The following is a 23245-nucleotide window of genomic DNA, read 5'->3' as shown; positions in this document are numbered from 1 at the left end:
GGAGAAAAAAGAATTACACACGAAAGTTTCTGTTAAGTAATCAGACATTACTTTCTCCGTTTTTCCTGGCTTAGGGGTCCAACATTACCGACACCTGTACTGAAATGCTAATGTGTGGAGTCTTATTAAAAATTTCTTCTGGAAATATTCAAGAACGGGTGTTTTTTCTTTTCGATAACCTTTTGGTGTATTGCAAACGAAAACACAGGTAAGAATATAGACAGGTAATAGTTCAGAAACTGTTTATCCATCGCACAGGTTCAACCTTTCCTCTGCTCCCAGGAACTCATGACCTCATCAGTAAACTTCCACATGCTCTTAGCTTCCTCTCCTTGCACCTTGAAGAAAGGAAACGGGTTAGGATTAGAGCCAAGAGATAATTAAATTGCTGTCTCTCTATCTTAATGAGCTTTTAAAAAAATTCCTTTTTACCATCCGTGAAAACGAACCTGTTTATTTCTTGTAATATGCTCTCCTAAATTCTTCGTGTTTGGTAACAAGATTGGGATTAGTAGAAATGGGCTTTAGGAAGATCTAGAAGAGGCTGTTAATTCTACCTGTGTGAAACTCTTTAAAAAATTATAAGGTGATTCAAGTTGTTTAGGTACAATTATTTTTTCCCCCAACTTTACTGAGGTATAATTGACAAATAAAATTGTAAGATAAAGTGTACAGTGTGATGATTTATGTATACATGGTGAAAGGATTTCCCCCATTGAATTAATTAACACATCCATCTAGGTGCGATTATTAAAGGCATCAGTTTGAGAATGAGATCTTCTCTTCATTAGAGTTATCTCATCCTTATATATATGCCTGCCCCCAAGGCCAAAGCTTTTGCAAAATTAACAGTGTACAAATGACGTGAACCTTCATGGTCTCATAGCTGTAATTGTTAAATAAAGTAAGCAATAGGAAAAGTTTTACAAAGTTAAAATCATGCAGTTTAGCAAATAGCCTTAAAGTATGTATAGTGAACATGGACCAAATACATAGTGATTAAAAACGGAAATCACTAAATAAACCTATATGTCCATTCCCTTCCTGAATTGGAATGGTGTGAATATACCATCTGTTTCATTCATTTTAGAATACGTCATCTCCGTTACCATATACTTTCTAAGCTCTAAAGATCCTTCAGAGAATATGAGTAAACTGAACCTTTTCTGAAACTTCCATAATTTTGTAATTCTAGGAGCCAGGGACTGGTGATTTCACTTTAATTCTACAGCTACATTCTTTAAAGAGCAGAGTGCTGGATTAGGCCCCCCAACTCTGGACATTTCTGTTGCTATTCATTTTAGGAGAAACTAGTTTAAAAACAATTTATCGTGCGATATTAGATACATATAACATGATATTGCTTCCTTTGGCTTGTTTATGATATTTGTAAGATAGTATCACAGTGTATTGTCTTCTGCAGTTTACATTTTGTATACAATATGGTTTGTAAACTAGTTTGTAAACTATATATCCCTGTGTGTAGCAATAATTTATTCATTTTAACTGCTGCATAAGAGTTCATTGGTTGAGGAACTTCCCTGGCAGTCCATTGATTAAGACTCCACCTTCCAATGCAGCGGGCACGGGGTCAATCCTTGGTTGGGGAGCTACGATCCCACATGCCATGCAGTGCGGCCAAGAAAAAAAAAAAAGATTTCATTGGTTGAATACATCACAATTTAATTATTCATTCTCCTATCAATGGACTTTAGGGTTGTTTCCAGTTTTTCTGCTATTGCGACATTACTGTACACATATCCTGGTGACCATTAAAATTCATCAGGAGGGAAGTCATAGAATCAAGTTATGCAAGTACTCAACACTACAATATAGAGCAAAATTATTTTGAAACCCAAGGTTTTTCAATTTTAATACTTCAATAGGGTCGTTTTCTGAAGAGACCAAAGATCTCTTTATTTAAGCTAAGTGTTACAGTATTGGTCAGACACTTACTGGGATTTCAGTTTGAGTATTAATATCTACAGGTCAAGAAAAATATAAAAAACCTGGACAGAGATCACAGCAAGATCACAAAGAAAATTAATGCTTTGGAACATAGACCCAAAGATAGATTCTGTAGTGTGTGTGTGTGTGTGTGTATACATATATATATAGATAGATAGATAGATAGGTAGATAGATTATAATATATAAAAAATATATAAACATGCCATAATTTTTTGCCTGTGACTAAAACTGCTATTGGGGATATTAAGCTTTGAAAAATATGATTGATTTTAAGTATGATGTACCAACTTCTAAGAAATTCTTTTCTGCAAGACACCATGACACTGTTTCCTCCCTGAGAGACAATGCAGTTGCCTGCGTGTTATTCTGCTCTGCATTCTTCTCTCTTCTGCCTCCAACGATGCCAACTTTCATAGCTACCTGGCCTGAATCCTTAATTTAAAGCAGTTATTTAGGCTTTCTACAAAGGACATTTAGAGGTCGCTTTCAAAATGAACATGGGTGTGCAGGATGGTGAAGGCCTAGGGCTGGCAGACGCTCAGTCAGATTAATTAGTCAATTTAGTTTTGTTTAGTGGTGATGAAGGATTATGAAGTTTTGATGAGGGTTTAGGACATGTAAGCTGGAATATGCTCTCTTTTCTAAAGGAACTCAGGGAGCATGATAGCACCTTGAGACTCCCCTCCCTTCACGTCCCTCTTCCACTCCAGGGCAGGTGTCAAATGCAAAGGAGAGGAGGGAAGGGGGCACTGCATTAGTGTACTTGACATCTTAACTTTTGCTCGGTGTGTCTTTGTAACACAATACATTAATAATTATTTCAGTATATTCAATTGTTAGCAGACTTCTGTCAGTGAGTCAAATTGAATAGTTCAGGTCAACTGAAGTCTCTTGAATGACTAGGTATTACTTAATCTTCTTGAATTATTTCTTAGAATCTTTCCTCTTTAATTTAATATATTTAAGAAACCCAGTTTTGAAAACACTATCCCTGAGTGTTCAATGATTCAAGTATAAATATACATAACTGCCTAATTCATTATTACAAATATTGTAAATATTACAAATATTACATTATTACAAAACACGGATTTTTTTTTTTGTTTTTTTTACTTTGTGTTGCTTAGGTTTTAATATTAAAGACTGGTACCATACACAAAATTTTGAAATGTTTTGGACTATTTTTAAAATAAATAAGATCTTTATGAAGGATTATAAATGTATTGAGAGACTTATCCCTCAAGTATACAGTTATCATATCATAAAAACAATATAGGGAAATATTTTATGGCTAGATAATGCTTAATAACCTCCAGTACAGTTAAATTTCTTTGAAGAAGGACCATAAATAAGTATTAAACTGAATTTCACCAGGGATTGAAAAAATGGGAATTACCAGCTGGTTACTGAAAAATGAGAAATGAAGGTGAAATAAATCAAATGAAATTGTGAATAACCAACTTTTAGTGTCTGTCAGAGTTTGATTAGGCACCTTTGATGTCATATATTGAGCAAAAGTACATATTTACCCTCCTACCTGTATGTTGTCCTTAGCCTACAGCTTCAGTTTATTTAAAAAAATAGCACACAAGTCACATCTTATAGAGCAACCTGTGCTGTTATGAATGGGAGGACACAAATAAAAAATACCAAGAGCCTAACATTTGATATTATTGACTGAATTGGTATCTCTTTTTCAAAGAATTACTGCTTTAACACTGCTTTGCATTAAGTTTAGTAACCAAGTTTTTGTGATTTCATTCAATTGTAAGACGGTTGAAGAATAGCAAAGCATCTACCGATGGACATCGGTACGTTTTTCGTGGCCGGATCAATACAGAGGTGATGGAGGTGGAGAATGTGGATGATGGCACAGGTAAGTGGTTGGTAGATTTAAAATGGAATGCCAATAATAAACTCCCCTGTACGACAGACTTTTCACTTGAATAATTCATTGGCAGTGAATTTCAGCTTAGAAATACTTTGTTAGGGAGAACAGTCACAGGAAAAAGGCAAGATAAGGGAGAGGAGGACTCTTATAAAATGGAAAATTACATTCGGCTGAAACATGTTAAACCCTAGCATTAAACACAGAGATACAAAAATAGCTGGGAGTGTCAGAAAGTAGTAGTAATGTCCATAATGTACATATTTGTTCGATCGTGATGCTATTAAAATTGTCCAGCTTAAGAGCTATCGTAGGAAAGCATTGAACCTCCTAGAATTACTTTTCATGGTACAGGCTTGGAAAGCCATTCAAAAAGTCGCACCAGATCATTTGTATTCTGTCCTGACTACTAGTTTATTTGTGTGGTTGGACAGAGGGCGAGAATGTTTGACCTCTAGAAAATGTGATCTGTAATACAGTGTTGGACAAACCATAGACTGCAATACAGTAGTCAAATTTGAATTGGATAAGATGGAAATTCTTTATTCTTAAGGTGTTCTTGAAAAGATATTTCAAAGACAAGGTTCAGCTGTCATTTTTAATATAAATATTTGAATGTATTTAAGACACTGAATGCATTGTTTTTATAAAACTAAATTTTGCTTATTAAAAAAATTGGAATTTGCAGAAAAATAGGTGAAAAGTAGTAGATAATCTTATCAACCAAAGATAAATAAATGAGAAAATTTTTTTTAAATGTCTTCAATTTTCCTTTGGTGCATAGGTAAAAAAATACTTGAAACATGAACTTTATAATTTTGTATCCTTTTCCATTTAAATAAAAGCATTATCTTAATGATAGTCCTCTTTATCTTCATGTCTTGTTACCAAATAAACATAGTTTTTATTGTTGCATAACAGTCAATTAAACAGATAAACCATAGTTACCTTAACAACTAGTATTGTTTCATAAGCTGGATTTAATACATTCTTAATTAAAAAGTGGCATAACTTTACAATGTTGAAAAGAGTACCGAGAATATAATACTGTTTTCTGATACACTTAAATTTTCAGTGTTATTAATTTGAGGCAGTGTTTTGGGAATTTAAAAAGGTCAATGGAGAAGCTACTTTTTAGAGTTTTAAAAGGAAAAATTAGAAACATTTTTTTCCCCATAAATAATGTCATATGTTATTTTGGATGCCAGAAAAATGTTCTTTTATTGTTTGACAAAATCAAACATTTATTTAAAAAAATAATTTTCTCAACATTAAATACTTATAATGTGAGTGTATTGTAATTTTAAAAACTTCTCTTAGAAATTTATGCATTCCCACTGTTGATCACCAGAATTCAGGTTAAATACATTATTTAGACACCAATTTCTTGATGTTCTAAATAATATATTGTCAGTTGCTTCTGTTTTCTAGCCTAACAATACAATACTTGGCTATTGTTCATCTTATTAAAATGCAAGTTATTGAAAGGATACCAGACTACCCCATGAGGTTTATAGTTAGTTGTATCAGTTTTGGAAAAACCCCACCTCATTGTATAAAGCTTTGCAGAATTAAGAGTAAGGAATTTGCAAACTGGATAGCTTCAAAATAATTAGTGACTTGTTCAGGGCTGCCTCTTGGATTTTTCTTTTTTTTTTTTTTAAAAAGTCAGTGACTAGAGACTGTTGAACTTGGATATTCCACACTTAATGAATGACAGTTTTAATTCCATTTCTTCTTGACACTTCCTATAAAATTAATATTTTAGATCCACTGAAACTTACAAATTTCTGTGTTTACTGGCAATGAATAGATTATTTGTTCTTTCATTCAAAAAATATTTTTAAATTCCTACTTAAGGAAAGGCATTGTTGGACTTTTCTGTGATCTTTAATGAAGGTGTTCTTTATAGATGAGTTTAATTCTTATTTTGTTAAATGAAGATATTGAGATAGGTACTATTATTAAAATTATGAAGCTGTTTATATATCACTAAGTCTTTTGAAATAAATAAAAATAAATTGCTTATTTTGTACAACATTGATAATTTAGTAACTGATATCGTTACAAAATACTTATGCTACATTTTGAGGTCTGTTGTATGTATTACATATATGTGTGTATACGTGTTTTAAATTGCTTATGATTTTTTAAATTGTCATGGTAGAGAACAGCTAGCACATAAATGTTAAAAAGGAACATTATCCTTTCATTGTAAATTATTAGGTGACACAGCTGTTCTTTGAAAACCTTATATTGATGCAGCAATTAATCTGTTATTGAGATAATAGATTTTATAGTCAGCTAATGAGCTTGCTCTTTGTACATGAAACAGTAGCCACGTGCAATCACATGCTGCTTCTGACTTCAGTTGTACAGTTTCCAGGGGAAGTTTGAATGCACAGGCTGGAGTGGTCAGGCAAGTCTTCCTGGAATATGTGGGTACCTATTAAAGAGAAGTGAGGGTCCATGAGGCAGAGAGTAGAGCAGGATAGCTTGATGAGAGCCTTGGCCTGGGGGACACATGAATATTCTCAGGACAAGAAGGAAAGCAGCAGACAAGAAGAGTGGTGGGAACACAGTGGAACGTAGTGGGAAATGGAGTTAGCTAGTAGAGTGGAGTCAATCTAGGGAGAATCTCTAAAGCAAACCTACATGTGTTGACTTGATTCAGTGGTGAGCTACCAAAGGCTTTTGAGCTGAGAAATGGCTGCTAATGAAAAATATTGGAGGAAAAGTCAGCGGGGTGTGAACAGGGCAGTGTCAGACTCAAGTAATCCCAGGAGGAAAGGAAGGTTACAGAGGTGGCTTGCCCAGGGCACATACTCTACAAGGTCAGAAGCATCACTCTGGTGAGTTTGGCACTTGAACTTGAGATCCCCTATGTTCTGTGGGCGGAATACATTATGCTCATTTTAAAGTAAGTCTGATGTTTTATTACTGCAGGCTGCATGTGGCTCTTGTGGTTTTCTTCGTCTAGGGTATGGGTAAAGGGGTAATAACGCTAGTGGGAATGTGGGATCTTTTAAGCTGCAGTGCTACGGTTCACTTAGCAATCTTTGCCTGGTTTTCGAAGAGGGGAGAGAATCTGAAGAGCTTGTTCTTGTTTGTGATACTGGCCTTGTAAGGTGACAGCTTGTGGGAGGGAGGTATGGAAACACGTATAATTTGTTCTTTTTTTCCAGCAATTTATAATAAATTCTCAGTTGGTTATTTTTATAGATATTAAGGAGGGATGGTGGCCTAATGAGGAACTACAATAATAATTTTTATTACCTTATTAATTCCAATGATGCTTATCTGACGTGTATTACTAGGTTCTGCTATTTTGTATGCATTGTGAATATGAATTAAATATGTAAAGGTAAGAAGAAAAGTACAAAAATTCCTTTTAAAAACAGATGGTAATTTCTTTAAAAGGGAAAATCCTCTGTCAGGTTAAATCTCTGTATTAACAGAAATTGTTATTGAGTATTCATGAGATTATGGCTAGAAGAATATCTAACTAATATATGATATATATAGTATAATCCTATCCTGGCTCAAATGTAACCTGGAATTTTTAAAGTAGCCCTCTCCCCCACCTAGACAGAATCATTCGATAATGAATTTTTGGAATATTCTGTTCACAGATAATTTATGGTGATTTTGGAGCTAAAAGACTATGAGAACCAGATTTTGGGAGAATGAGTACCAAACCATTTCTTCCTCTACTCAGAACTTAGCAAATAAAATAGATCAACAGAAACAAACAACAAAAACAGGTGTAGTGCCACGACCTTTTATGTTCTGTGGCTTACCTCCTATAATCCACCATAGCTTCTTAGTGTCTCTCGGGGGAGACAATGGAAGATGTCACTTTAATTGATGCAGATGCTGATTCAGGCATTTGTTGTATGTGTTTCTGTCTTGAAATCTTTGCTTTGCAGACTCTCATGCCAGTAAAGGCTGGTTACAATTAATGTCTATTCTCTGTCTGCCGTTAGGTAGGGAGCTGCCAGAAAGGGTTTGCTGATGACATTTTCAAATCCAGGATGTCAGTTTAGCCAAAATTATGGTGAGATCTAGAAAAAGACAAATGTGAATTCACACTCAAAGAAGAATTTTTTCTTTCATAAAGCAGAAGCAGTATTGTAACAAATTCAATAAATTCTTTTTATGTGGACTTTTGAAATGGTCCATGTTAAAAAAAAATCTTAAAAGAAAGTTTTATTGCTTTAGGAACTTGAACAATATTTTTGGACATTGAGGAAAGGAATGTTAATAAATTTGGGTGGTTAATTTCCTGTAATATGTTAATGTTGTGAGTTAGAAATGTTCTGACTGCACTTAATATATAAATGTTTCTTCAAGTTTTAAAATTTGTATGGTCTTCAATACACATATATAAAGCAAAGGTATTTTGAAGAATTCCATGGTTTTGGACCTTTTTTGAATGAGTGCATTACTCGAATATATGTTATATCTGTTCATTCACCTTTACCTATTAATTTTCAGCTGACTTCCACAGCAGTGGACACATTGTTGTTAATGGGTGGAAAATACATAACACAGCCAAAAATAAATGGTTTGTGTGTATGGCAAAAACACCTGAAGAGAAACATGAATGGTTTGAAGCTATTTTGAAAGAAAGAGAACGGCGGAAAGGTGGGTGTATGAATTGGGCATTATTATACTTTGTGAAGGTTCCAATTTAACAAGAAAGCAGAAAATGGGCAAAAGTTATGAGAAAGTAGATGATGTCTGATGTTCACTTAGATTAACTATGTGATGTAAGGCCAGGCTAAAATACTTTTTGAATACTTCCAATGTTGTTACTGAGATAAAGTAAAAGAAAACCTTATATAGTTAGCAAAATAATTATATCGTGGCTAGTGGTGTCTTTTAAATAATGTCTTAGTCTACTGAGGCTACTGTTAACAGATTACCCTAGACTGGGTGGCTTATAAACAACAGATATTCATTTATCACAGTTCTGGAGGCTGGGAAGGCCAAAGTTCAGTAGCCAGTGAGGGCTGTTTCCTGGTTCATGGATGGCCATCTTCTCACTGTGTCCTCACCTAGCAGAAGGGATGAAAGCTCTCTGGGGTCTCCTTAATAAGGGCACTAATCCCATTCATGAGGACTCCACCCTCATGAGCTAATCCCCAAAGACCCTACCTCCTAATGCCATCACATTGGGCATTAGGATTCAACATATGGAATTTGGGGGCACACAGACATTCAATTTACAGCAAATAGTTTCACCCGCTTTAAAATTTGTTCCGTTTTCTTTGCACTTTATTCTTGCCATTTCTGAAGCATCATTATAGAGTTTTCCTTGAAGAAACATGATTTAATAATATAATGCAGTGCTGTGGGGCCTGCAACAATCGCTCCCTGTATATTTAACAGTACACTGAAAATTCCTAGGCCACATATTTTGGTATTCTAATTATAAAATAAGGCAATTTGGATGAATATTCACTTTTTAATATTGTCACAATGCCACAGAATGTAATGTAACTCAGTAAGGAGCTTGTTCACACAAGGAGGCCTAGCTCAAATTCACTTCATGTTTTTATCAAGGTTTGCAAACAGTATTTGGTCTGGTGATACTCAGTTGTATGAAGTTTACCTGCAAGTACTCGTATTTCTGTAATTCAGCTAGGAAATAGAAATGCTTGTATAGCTACTATTTTCTTTACCAAATAATGATGAGAGACGTGACAGTGTTTATTCCTTTTCTCAGAGATCTAGATATAAAATATCTCATTGGTGACAAAATTTTGGAACACAAAGAGTTGCTTCCTCCATCTTTAGGTATTTCCCCATGAAGGGTGTAGAGAGTTTCTACCTTGATTAAAATATGCATAGCATACCTTTTTATAAGTATCTCCAAAACATTTAAAAATACTTACTCCTTTGATTGATCTTAGATGAAGAACCAGACAGAAAAATTTAAAACAGAGATCATGAATGCATAATTGGCTCTTTAAGTTTTATTGAATCTAGCAGTCAATTCAAATAGCATAACAAATCATTTAGAAGGTAAATTGAATTTTTCATCAAGTTGAACCTTAACTCTTCCCAGAATGGCTATGCATATAAATACCCTTAAGACCAAAAAAAAAAAAAGGAAGAAAGAAAGCACATTCTATAACTCTGCTTATGTTAACAGGCTCTATTCTTTTTTTTTTTTTGTGGTACACGGGCCTCTCACTGTTGCGGCCTCTCCCACTGCGGAGCACAGGCTCCGGACGTGCAGGCTCAGCGGCCACGGCTCACGGGCCCAGCCGCTCTGCGGCATGTGGGATCTTCCTGGACCGGGGCATGAACCCGTGTCCCCTGCATCGGCAGGCGGACTCTCAACCACTGTGCCACCAGGGAAGCCCCAACAGGCTCTACTCTTATTCAGTATTACTGACCAATGTTAATGGCGTCTCCATAGTAAAGAATAAAATTTCAGTAAGGAATTTAGTAGCTAGAAGACTAAAAATAATCCAAGAATTTCTTCTTCTCTGCCACAGTTCTTCATCAGTCCCATTTGCTGATTGTCAGTGTTCCCAGGATTTCCCCTTTGGCACTGGTCACCTCTAAACTTCCTTGCCTGCTCTGCGTTGTCTCTTCCCATCAGATTAACTTCCACTCTGCACTGCCAGGTTCTCAATCTTTATGTCCAGCCTTGTTGTCTCTCTGGAGCTCCATGCCCACTTAATCAGCTGCCCCTTGGACTCCACTTGAACTTCCAAACCTGCTATTGTTTACAGAGACTTGCGCTTCCCTGAACTTCGGCGGGTCCCTCCTAATTGTCTCCCTCTTTTTAAACCCTCCCGCTTTCAGTTTGTCCCCTACACTGTCCTCTGAGCTTTGTTTCCAAAGCAACAAAACTTCCTTTCCTTCATGACTCTGCTTTCCCCCTCCCTCCGGTTTAAAACACGTAGATGTTCTCCCAGTAGAGAAGGAGTGAAATACGCTGAGACTGCAGTTGAGTATGGACCCTGCTCACCCCTCCATCCACCTCCTGTCCTGTCACCTGAAACCCAGGGCTCCGTGCTGCATCCCTCAGAGGCCCTCGTGAATACTTTCTCTCTCTGGAAATCCTGTTCATACCCGTGCATTCAAACACAGCCCTTCTGTGAAACTTTTCCTATTGTTTCTCAGATAGAGGCGAAGTTCTCTGAATATGTCTCTGCTGTAGCACAGTTTTCCCTCTAAGGCTGTCTCCAGGGCCCCTGTGTCCAGCTGCGCTGATCTAGTCCTACAGAAGGGGTTCAGTAGCGTCTGAGACACAGCTGTTCTTCCTCCGCTGGCCAAACTGTAGCGTCTGAGATACAGCTGTTCTTCCTCCGCTGGCCAAACTGTTTGCCTCTGGGGCACAGTTTGCCCACAGATGCCCCGGGCATCTTGCCCTGACTGTCTCCCTGGTACCCTATGAGCTTCTTGACAACCAGGGCCCTATCATAGGAGCTCTGTATCCACAGCCCCCAGCACGTGGTAGACACACAATGAATGTTTGTTTAATGAAGGCATGAACGTATGAAGAGACTTTTTCAGTTACCTGTCCTGTGTTTCATTTTCGATAGGTTTAAAATTAGGAATGGAGCAAGACACCTGGGTAATGATCTCTGAACAGGGTGAGAAACTTTATAAAATGATGTGCAAACAAGGAAATCTGATCAAAGACAGAAAAAGAAAACTGACTACGTTCCCTAAATGCTTTCTTGGAAGGTAGGGTTGGTAGTCCGGGTGCATGTATTTCTTTCATATTTTCATGATCTCGTGTGTTAACTTTCTTTTAGTCACTCATTTTTCTCTAAAAAATATTCTCCTAAGTGTTTTTAAATCTTTCTTTACTATCAGCATTTCCTGGGCCATAGTGGGATGAGGGAGTAGACATAGAGCCAGGAATCCTGACCAGAAAAGTTAAGGCATTCATCCATTCATCCACGACTTCAGTAATTTCTGATATACTGTGTTTCAGGGGTGAAGCAGAGGCTGGGGTCAGGCAGGGGCGGGAGGGCAGGCGGGTTTGCCTGTAGGGACAGAGTCCGGCAAGGACATGAATACAGGGCCTGAGAGTCAGTTACACTGAAGGGCACACAGTCTACAGTACCGATTAATTCAGAATTTAGACAGCTGGGCTAAGGATGAAAGGATATAGATGGAGAGTCTGAAAAAGTGGGTCACGCGAGGGGCCAGGCACACAGGAACAGGCAAGGAGGTCGCTTGGTTGTTCAGCCCAGAGCAGATTGATTCTACGTCCTTTGGTTTCTGTAGCCGACTGCACGGCTGCAAGTGGGAGTCCCTGGTGGGTTAAGCAGGCCGGGGGGATGCCTTCAGGTAGCTCTGCTTAGGGCAGCCTTTGTGCTGGCTTCTTCCGATAATTACTTCCAATCCTCCAGTACATACTTCGGAGTTAAAAACCTTATTTTTTTTAATATTTTTTTGTGGTACGTGGGCCTCTCACTGTTGTGGCCTCTCCCGTTGCGGAGCACAGGCTCCGGACGCGCAGGCTCAGCGGCCATGGCTCACGGGCCCAGCCGCTCCGCGGCATGTGGGATCTTCCCGGACTGGGGCACGAACCCGTGTCGCCTGCATCGGCAGGTGGACTCTCAACCACTGCGCCACCAGGGAAGCCCAAAAAACCTTATAGTTTTTTTTTTTTTTTTTTTTTTTGCGGTACGCGGGCCTCTCACCGCTGTGGCCTCTCCCGCTGCGGAGCACAGGCTCCGGACGCGCAGGCCCAGCGGCCATGGCTCACGGGCCCAGCCACTCCGCGGCATGCGGGATCCTTCCAGACCCGGGCACGAACCCATGTCCCCTGCACCGGCAGGCGGACTCTCAACCACTGCGCCACCAGGGAAGCCCTCCTTATAGTTTTTAAAGATTCAGAAACTAGTGATCAGGGAGTGTGACTAGCCCACGTTCATACAGCTAGTAAATGCCAGTGTCAATGCTATAAAAGTAGACTGGAGAGGTAGTTCATAGCCCAGAGTTCACAATCAGACTGTCCCCACTCAAATCTGGTCCTGCCACTGACTAGTTGAGAGACTGGGGAGAGTTAAATTTCTCTTTCCTCTCTAACAATGGAAATGATTGTAGTGCTTACCTGTAATACCTACCAGAATGTCTTGTTTTTTTTCTTTTCTTCCAGTTTTATTGAGATACAGGTGACATACAGCACTGTATAAGTTTAAGGTGTGCAGCATGATGATTTGACTTACATACATCATGAAAGGTTTACCACAGTAACTTTAGTGAACATCCATTATCTCATTTAGATACAAAGTTAAAGAAATAGAAAACCATTTTTTGCCCTGTGCTGACTCTTGGGATTTACTCCGCAGCCGTGTTCATGTTCATTATATTTTAGCATGTCTTCTTAATTAGTTATGCAGGCACACAAGCTCACCATAGGCCACACCAATCCCAACCCCGTTAGAATACAGGCCAGGAAACCCAGTGCTTTCAGGGCAGCAGGGGGCCTCTTCTTCAGTGGGGTGGTGCTCCCAGCAGGACAGACAGCTGCCAGCAAGCTAGAGTTGCTTGTGTTGGCTGTGCCCCAAGTGAAGGTTCTTGTGCAAAGGAAGGAGCAGCTTGTGAGCCCCTCTTGGTTTCTAAGTCCCATGTTGCAAAGAAGACGCTCTTTCTCGTAACAACTTCACGGGCATAACTTCCAGGGTCCCCAGGTCACGTGCCCACTTACAAGAGAGTCATACCAGGCTATGGCTTCTCACCATATATTTATAAGTATGGAGTTGAGCCATCAGAAGCCATTTTTACCACAAGCAGTGCTGCCTGGTTACACAGCTGACACCCGACCTTCATCAGGTTTCTAGGGAAGCGGAGCTAGAAAGCTAACCCAGGGTCAGATTTGTCCTTATTGAAGAAGGGGTTTTATTAACCCTTTACCCACACTATTATGTTTAACTCCAGGACAGCACTATGGGGTTGATAGTCTTATTAATTCTATGTCATTGAGGAAAAAACCTGAGGCTTAGAGAGCTAGATTTACTAACCCAACATCACGCAGCTGGTAGAGACAGAAACAGGATTTGAATCCAGGTGGTTTTATTGCAAAGTTCGTGATCTTAACCGCTATACTATATTCTACTTTACTTTTATTTTCTTTCTTTTGGATCGTTCTTATTTAATAGAAGCATATAAAGAACTTTAACAGCTTCTTCTGCCTTAAAATGTGCATTGTAGACTAGACGTCCAGTTTTGAATTTCTGTATCCCTTCGTTATTTGGCTTTACCATATGTGTTGCTTTTGGTTTTGAAATAAATGGAAAAGTAATTTCCTGACACTTTCCATAGCTTTGCTCCTCTGGCCTCTGTGCGAAAAATAAAACCATTCTAAAATATATTCATTAGTTAATGTAAGAGTTCGAATGTTAGCTTTTTAAATATGAGCATGAGTAAATATTTTATTGTAATAAGTCTCTGTATTTAGTGTTCTCCTAATGATACCACATGGCCATAAAAAAAAATCAGTACTGAGCTGAAGCTCTCCTAAGTGCTACAAAACATCACCTCTCTTATCTGAGATGCTGGGGCCCCCCGTCCTCTCCCGAAATGCTGAAAGATGTGAGCTGCGGTCCTCAGTGGCCTTTCTCAGCCACACCAGATGTGTGCGATAGACAGTTCTGACGGTTGGTTTCGTGTTGGAGTATTCCTTATGGATGACAGTTTAGATATAACAATGAATTTACCAAGTAATTTTAAAATTTGAAAACAAGGTAGTCAGACTTTTCTGTGTCTTTTGGTGTGTATCAGTTTGCTATTGCTGCAAAACAAATTACCATATATTTAGTGACTTAAAAACAATGCCCATGTATTAGCCTGTATTTCTGTAGGTCAGAAGTCCAGGTGAGTTAGACCAGGTTCCGTGCTAAGGGTCTCACAAGGGCAAAATCATGGTGTTGGCAGAGCAGGGGCTGGGCTCTTATCTTGAGCGTTTGAGGAAGAATCCACTTTCCAGCACATTCGGGTTGTTGGCAGCACTTAATCGTTTGTAGTTGTAAGCGTGAGGCCCCGTCTCCATGCTGGCCATTGGCCAGGGCTGCTCTCCATTAGAGGTTGTCTATATTCCTTGGTCTATGACCCCCCTCTTGCTGCAAAGCCAGCAGTGGCACATTGAATCTTTCCTGTGCTTTTACTTGTTCTCACTTCCTCTTGTGCCACCAGCCTGAGAAAACGCTGCTTCAAAGGGCTCAACTGATCAGGTCAGGCCCTCGTGGATAGTTTGCATATTTTAAGGACAACTGACTTGGGATTTTAATTACATATGCCAGTCCATTCACAGGGCTACCTAGATTGGAATTTCATTGACAAACCAAGGGGTAGGATTCCTGATAGGGGGGTGGGAGAACATCTTTAGAAGTCTGTCTACCATACAGGGCATGCAGTTTAATTTTGTCTGCCCTTTTGGAGTTTCAAACCCACTGGTTCTTTGTGCCTGGAAAGCTACTTTTAGACAGTTTATGTCTTACATGAAGTCATCATTACTCTATCTAGTTCTGTCGTTTAGCTGTCTTTAGGATCTGTTGTTTTCTCTTTCGTCCCAAATTTGCTTTTATGTGCGTAATAACCTATAGTTAAAGCTACTTTAGAATTTTCCCTTTGTGTTTACTAAAGGTCTCAATAAGCTGAATAGTTATTAAGTATAGCTTAGGTAAGTCTGAATGTATGGACATGAGTTTTCTAGAATAGAGTCCAATTTATATCTGTGGGCCTTGCATATGTGAAAACCATGTATGTGAAACGAGCTGCCAGCATTCCTTTATATTTTGAGACTCCTTTCATAGCTGCTTGATAAATGCATGGTAAGGATAGACTTCCTGGGGGAAAAAATTAATGATTTACCTTCATTGGATTTCTGTTGCAGTGAATTTGTGTCATGGCTGTTGGAAATCGGAGAGATTCACAGGCCTGAGGAAGGTGTTCACTTGGGACAAGCATTGTTAGAAAACGGAATCATCCATCATGGTAATTATTTTATTAATCGCCTGTTTATTTATCCACAAATTACGTGTATCTTCATTGCATCGATCAGTTTAGTTTATAAAACTTCTCCACATTGTAGGATGCTTATGTTTTTTCCAACATCTTTGAGTGCCTCATCTATACAGAATATTGTTTCAGGGGGTATGGGTTTATGGTGATATATTTAACTTGAAACAGACAGTTCCAACACAGAATTCCAGGCAAGTGACGTGGGACTGAAGAGGAAGGAACGACGAGTTCGAACTAGAGTATTTGGGATGCTTTGTGAGGGAATTGGCCTTAGTGCTGGGCATTGTAGAATGAATGGAACTCTGACAAGGACAGAAGACAGAAGGACATTCCACCCTGAGGAAGTAGTAGCACTCAGACACAGGAGTGGGAAGGTTCACGGTGGCCTCTTCAGAACTAAGTCAGAGTCTCACGTGGCAGGACCGTATCCTTCACGGATGAGTATGCTGGGACGAGGGGTGTGGTGAGAAAGGTAGGCGAACACCTGATCCCAGCAGATTTTAACTTGCTGGCTGTGTATGTGGGGCTCCTTCTGAGGGACATGAGCAGGTGATGGGCATCTGGAGACAGAGGAGTGACCAGATCTTGATTCTGGAGATAACAGATGAGTGGAGAGTTAGAGATTACAGAGATCCCTGCCCATGGGGACCCTTCCTTCCCCAGGAGGGAAAGGACCAGGGCCGTGTCCATGGCATGATGAGAGGGACCCGTTCAAGAAATTCTGGAGAAGCTGAGACAGCGTATTTGATGTCTGTTTGGACTTAGGAGGTGAAGAGTGAGGGGTGAGATCAGATTATTCTGAGCTTTTTGTCTGGATGACAGACATAGCTAATTCAAGAGGACGAGCATCGGGGGGAAGGTGAAGGGTTTGCGGTGGATTGGGTATGAAACATCTGCAGGGGAGCGTTCAGCAAGAGGTTGAGAATGTGTGGGTGTAACACTTGGGGTAGAGAGAGCATGAGGGTCAGATTTGGGAATCATTTCAAGAGAGCATGAAGTTCTTAGCACATCGATAAGAGACTACAAACAAACAAAAAACAAGAAAGCAATGATCATGGGACTAAGAATAAAAGCTTGAAGAATTTCTAATGCAAAATGTGGGAGAGGAGAAAAAGGCAGGGAACTATGAATAAATACGGGTATTTGGCTGTGGTGTTTTGATGTTCTTTTTTTTTTTCTAAATTAGAGTGAGGTGAAAAACTAAATCCTCCAAATTTTTCCCCACCACAGTAGACGCTGCCAATATAATGTACCACCATCTACCCAGATAGGAATCCCCTGGCATTCCTTTTTCTCCTTCATGCCATCAAGCCCTGTAAGCCCTACCAGCAAACAGGTCTCTGGTTAGACCACCGCTCTCCCTTCCAGGATCTCCACCTTCTTCCCAGTCACCACCTTCTCTGTCCTTGCTTCCACATTTGTCCTCCATCCCCATAGAACACTCTCCAGGTAATGGCTGAAGAGACCTTTTAAGACGTATATAAGATTCAGGCACTCTCCTGCTTACAGGCATCTACTAGCTTCTCATTAAACTTAAAGAAAAGTCCAGACATCTTAACCTAAATCTCTTACCATGGCCCACAACGCCCTACATGATAGGGCCCCTGACTTCCTCTCTGAGTTATCACATAGTGCTGTACCTAACTCGTTACACTGGGGCCATCCTGACCTTCTTTCTCTTCTTTGAACACTCCAAGATGACTCCCCATTTAGGATCTTTGCTCTTGCTGTTCTCAATCAACAATTGCTTATTAATTTCTAGTATATGCCAGTGACCTTTCTAGGTGCTGGAGACACCAGCATCTTGAGCAGTGAATGAAACGACAAAAGTCTCTGTATTATGACTCATCTTCCATGACACTCTGCCTTTTAGAATCCTACCCAGTCCCATTATTCCAATAAACTACTTCTTAAATTTTTGAAATTTTCTTCATGTACTACTTATCACTCTCTGAAATTATCATGTTGTTTTGTTTCTTTGTTTAATATTTCTCTCTTTATCTCCCATCCCTACTCTAGACTGCAGTCAAAATATAAGCACCGTGAGAACAGGAGCCTTGTGTGTTAATATACAACAAACACCTAGAATGCCCAGCACATATAGGTGCTTAATAAATTATTTGCTGAGTGAGTGAATAAATATATTTTGAGCAGATAATGTTGATAAATTGTATTTGATTTTGTACTTGGTTCATTAATGCCATTAAAACACCGTTTAGCATCTAGTATGCTAAGAAGCGTCATCCAGTATCTTATAAGTAAAAATGGAAAGATGTTGAGTTAGATGGCTTTCCTCTTTTTGCTCCTCTTTCCCTTCTTCTAACCCCATGACCAAGTATATATTTGGGACAGGAATGGACTGTACTTGTTTTATCCTGCAATCTATTAAAGCTGAAGTAGGTGGCATGTAAAGAGGTTTTGTATACAATCATTGACCTTCAGAAGTGATTATTCTTTTCCCATTCAGACTGTGTACTTCCAGGGCCTGTGTATTACCAATAGAGCAAGGAAGGGAAAATCTGTTTATGGATACCTTTTATTTACTCCTTTCCTTACTGATTCTTTCCTTCATTCTACATGTAAGATATTATGCCAGGTACATGAAGGTATGTAAATATGAACCCTTGACCTTTTTTTTTCTTACGGTCTAATCGTTTTAAGCCTATCTTTTTAGCTTGTCCATCAAGAAATCCAGCTGCTGGAATATTTCCTTTCAGACAAGACAGAAATCTACTAGGATGGGAGAACTAATGTTTTGCAAGGACTATTGAGAAGGAAAACTGTATTGGTTAACACTAGCTGCTGTAACAAGTAAACCTCCCCAATACAGTGGCTTACATTATAGAAGCTAATTTGTCGCTCATGTACAGTTCAGTCAGTGGTGGAGGATGACGTGGTGGCACCCTGCTCCATGCAGGGTTTTTGGTGCCCAACAGAAGCTCTTCCATCTTCAATACAGTGCTCCTAAAGGTCACCTTGAAGGAAGGGTGGAGTTTCTTGTTTGTTTTAAATGGGTTTGTACCCTTCCCATTGTGCATCACTTTTGTGCACATGTCCGTGGGCACAACTCAGATATGTGGTCACCCTTGGCTGCATGAGGCTCCTAGAAATGTCCTGTACATGCATATGCAGGAAAAACAAAAGCTAAACCAATTTGGTAAAAAAATACCCAATTTCTCCCCCTGAGGCTTAGCTCCTGGGTCAATATAAGATCTATGAAATCATATGAAAGACAGAGTAATCATTATATTTATTTGTTAATGTTTTACGATGATATCAGCACATAATAGTCACAAAATCACTTTTAACATTTCTGTTTTCAGTTGAGGTTATTGTGACTTGTGTTGTTAATTTGAGTCACTTTAATCTTTTATGAATTATAAATAACAGAAAAAAATGGTTTAAAGCTATCTGTCAACAATAGATACTGCTATTAAATTGTTTAAAAAATTATGGATATGTAAGTTTTTGTACTTCTATGGGATTACTTAACTATATTCTAGAAAGAGCTATGCTAAGTTTGTCACAGTATTTTCCTTTTTGACTATGAGGTACCTTGTAACAGATAACAGGATATTAGAGAAGCTTTATTCCCAAAGCTGGAAAGGTCAAGGCGCAAGGAGAGGTTATCCTTTCAGAGGAGCTGTAAGATTATTTTCAAGTCACCCATCCACTCTTACTTTCATCTTTCAACACAGGTGATCCAGCAATTGTATGAGGAAGAGTTGCTCGTTTACTTAATGAATTAGGTTCTGAAAATTGAAGACAACTATCATGGGTGGAATTTTACTTACTTTACAGTAACAAAACTGTTGTTACTTTCGCTGAAGGCATGCGTAGCTAGGCAGACACATTCAAGTCAATTTTAAGTTAGTACAAAGTGGAGTTGGAATAATATTTATTCAATCTCTTCATGAACATAGTACTCTAGAGTCTGACCTTTTCAGTTCAGGACTGCTGAAAGATCTGGAAGGAATCACAGAGAGAACCACCCTTACTTATTTTGTTAACATATGTCTCAAAATATTTTAATTGCCTCCTCTTAAAAGAGAAAAAATCAACAGCATAAGATTTTTTTTTTGGAACGGATATCAGAATTTCAGTCCTAATCAACTTTCCTCCCCTTCCTCAGACACCACCTTTTCCAGTAATACAATTTTGAAAAGAAAGTAGTAAATTCTGTATTAAAATTTATTCTGAAATTTCAAATTCAAGGACACTTTATTATTTAACTTAAAAGAATTGAAATCTTTTTGAACAATGATATTTATAACCTGCTTAACTCTTTTTCTGAGAAATTTAGCACTGAGTACCCTGTATTAAAAGTCCTGTTGGTCACAGTTTGATTTCAGTGGCCTGTGCTGTTACTGTTACCAGGATCTGATCAGTTGTAATGTCCGATCTGGTATACAGAACTTTTGTTGCTGGAAGTAACCTTTTTTTTTTAGTGTCCAAAGTTAACTAATAGAGATTCTCCCAAGCCTAGGATAAGAGAACATATTATGCAATTTCACGTTAATAATTTTATTAGAATGAAGAAATATGGGCCAAGCAGGCTAGTTTCATTAGTATGTGGTTCCAGCTGCATTTTAGTGAAAATAGAATTCCTAAAATAAAGTTGAATGAGCCATCTGTTTTATAAAGAGCCAGCAAAAAAAAAAAAAAAAAGTTGACTGTTAATGCTATTATTCACATTGCAAATATCGTTGAGAACTTCATCAGAGGCAAAGCCTTGCTGTACTGGGAATTCTTGGGTTGAGGCAGCATATGTTTTCTCTGTGATATGTTGATAATGTTCTTCTTGTCTGGCTTTATTATTTACATTATAAATGCTTATGTGGGAATTCAGAGAGCTCATTCATTATAGCCAGTGGTGTGCTGAAGTTGGCTGGTCAAAGCTGTAGAGAGCTGGTGATTAACTGTTTAAATAAATTGCAAGCTTGTAGTTAAGCACAGCTATTATTAAAATTAAATTATATAAACATATAAGTACCTAAATTATATTATAAACAAAGGTACTATACCCTTAGAACTCATCACTTCCTAATTATTTTACTACATTTTATTGTTATCTGTGGTCGTGGTGTTACTTATGTCTATTATTTTTGTATGGTGGAAATACTAAATAATAATGTGTCACTGCACATCTCATTCTGTGTTCAGTGACTTTATTTTGGTAGCTGGAAATTGGCCAGCGTGGGAGTATTTGATACCGTGGAAACTGGCGAATGTTACACATCAGTGCTCCTTCTTCCACAACACTAGAGAGCAAGCTGTTCATCATTTACCAGTACATCCCTGGTAATATCCAGCATCACAGAGTTGTTTAAAAGATGTCATTCAGCAACCTTTCTCATCAGCTAATAAACCCATTTTCCGTGCTCGAGAAGTTGGGGGAGTGGCTTTGTATGCAGAACTATTCACTGTTTTTCCAAGGCAACAGCGTAGAGTTGCAGATTAGCCCAAGATTCATTAGCAAAGTCACAAGAGTTTACCTTACAGTGAAGCATTCTATTTTGAACAGGTTGAAACACCACTTGTTTTATTGTGGCAAGATACCTTTGGGCCCAAGTTTCCTTGAATTTTGGAACATCAATATAATAACTTATTTCAATGACTCTTAAGGGATAAAAATGGGAATAGGTAGATTGCACAGGAGAAATAAATAACTGGTCTTGAAACATGCCATAGGATTTCAAAATATTTCTTCCGATTTTATTTTTCTTTCACATATGCTTTTCTTTCTTTTTGGCTTAATCTGGAAAAAAGATGCCAAAAGTTGTGTTGTCTGTCCCTTTTTGGCAGCAAGCCTGTCTCAGTTTTATGGCTGCAAGCCATGCATTTGGTTTGGATAGATGAGGGTGAAATTGCTGAAACTTTGCATATGTGTGTGTGTGTGTGTGTGTGTGTGTGTGTGTGTATGTGTGTGTGTGTGTGTATGTGTATGTGTGTGTGTGTGTGTGTGTGTGTGTTACAAGTCTCTTGGCTTTCTTCTGGATTCACCAATGTAGTTCATGAGAATTCTGACAGATTTTTCTCCCCCTTCAACATTTTTAGCAAAAAGTAAAGGTCAAAGTCTTCTATGTAATCATGAAAATAGAGCCCATTGCAACAAATTATCTCTTCTGCAAATTTTTCATTCCCTGTAAATAAAACATTTAAATGTAAACTCTTTGAGATTTAATTTGAGGTTTTTCCTTTCTAGAACAGTTTTTTTTTTTTTAATCAGACTACCTAGAATAAAAGGAAACTTGAGAGAAAGTTTAGTAGGAGTCTTTATGAATGGAAAGTCTTATCTTAAGGATGGAAGTGAAGGTTGACCACTCTCATTTTCCACTGAGGAAAAAAAAAATTAAGTGACGTGTAACAAAAGCATTTGTCAGTGTAAGAAAACTGTTAAAATTTTGGAATCAGTTACATACTGAATTTATCTAATCTACTCTGAAGATCTAAACACAGGATAAATGGTCAAGATTGGTATATGTGTGGTCTTGGCCTGATCGCTGTGGGATAAGACAGATAAATGCTAAAATTCACTTCTGGGGCTGAGAGTCAAATTATAACTCACTAGTTGGAGTATCTGCTGTTCGAAGGGCACTTTTTGCTTGACTTTGTGGCATTGTGAAGAAATAGAAAACACAAACTCGTCTATTTATTTAAGTGTAAATCACTGCGCACACGCACAAATGCATACTCTATGCTACCTAAATGTGGCTAACCTTAATTTAGTTCTTCAGTCATTACATGGAAGTTGTAACTATATTATGTAACAAAATCTTATCATGAATCTTACCATCAAAATACTGGATTAGCATTACTATGTTAGGAAAATGAAAGCTTTTGATAAAACTAAAAGTTTCAGTATTTGGGAATATGTTTTTTATCTGCCAGTTTTTAGTTTGTCAGGATTTTAATATACTGTTCTTATGTTCTTAGTTACGGATAAACATCAATTCAAACCAGAACAGATGTTATATCGATTTCGCTATGATGATGGAACCTTTTATCCAAGAAATGAGATGCAGGATGTGATTTCAAAGGTAACAACCTCTCCCATAACCTTTTATCAATAAAAGAATTCGTGTTGTCGTTATATTCTTATCTTCAGCAAGATAAAATCCTGTAGAGAGACTTAAAATAATTCTGCTGGTATAGGAAATTTTTACATGACGTACGTAAGCAAACCTCTTGATTTTTGTCTTGCTATTTTAAGAATTAGAATGTTAGATTATTGTTTTTATTCTGTTTATCTAATTCTAAAAGGGAATAGTGCAATTGCATAACTCAGAAGATTATATCTGTTGAAAACTGTTTCACATGTAGCAACAAGTGGTCATGATACTTGAATAAATTTAACAAAAAGATAAATACATAAAATTTATGTAAT

The 23245-nt window shown here is 38.1% G+C and overlaps 1 protein-coding gene across 8 annotated transcripts in view; it reads left to right on the top strand.

Moving 5' to 3' along the window:
• Positions 1–23245, top strand: part of PREX2 (phosphatidylinositol-3,4,5-trisphosphate dependent Rac exchange factor 2) — a 359933-nt gene that overhangs the window by 103472 nt on the left and 233216 nt on the right. For 5 of the 8 annotated variants that reach the window (XR_013824731.1, XR_013824732.1, XM_079902440.1 and 2 more), the window contains exons 7-13: positions 75–208; positions 3743–3846; positions 8356–8505; positions 11424–11568; positions 15731–15831; positions 17878–17985; positions 22795–22898. Coding sequence is in view for 6 of the 8 variants with exons in the window: in XM_079902440.1 (XP_079758566.1) it covers positions 75–208; positions 3743–3846; positions 8356–8505; positions 11424–11568; positions 15731–15831; positions 17878–17985; positions 22795–22898 (846 nt within the window). In the remaining 2 variants the exon portion in view is untranslated. The remainder of the gene's footprint in view (positions 1–74; positions 209–3742; positions 3847–8355; positions 8506–11423; positions 11569–15730; positions 15832–17877; positions 17986–22794; positions 22899–23245) is intronic. The other 3 variants (XM_079902442.1, XM_079902441.1, XM_079902443.1) reach the window with 2 other exon arrangements.

The sequence above is a fragment of the Stenella coeruleoalba genome (assembly GCF_951394435.1).
Source record: "Stenella coeruleoalba genome assembly, chromosome: 17".
NCBI classification, from domain to species: domain Eukaryota; kingdom Metazoa; phylum Chordata; class Mammalia; order Artiodactyla; family Delphinidae; genus Stenella; species Stenella coeruleoalba.
The sequence above is the reverse complement of the archived record's forward strand: the minus strand, read 5'-3'. Positions and strand labels throughout refer to the sequence as shown.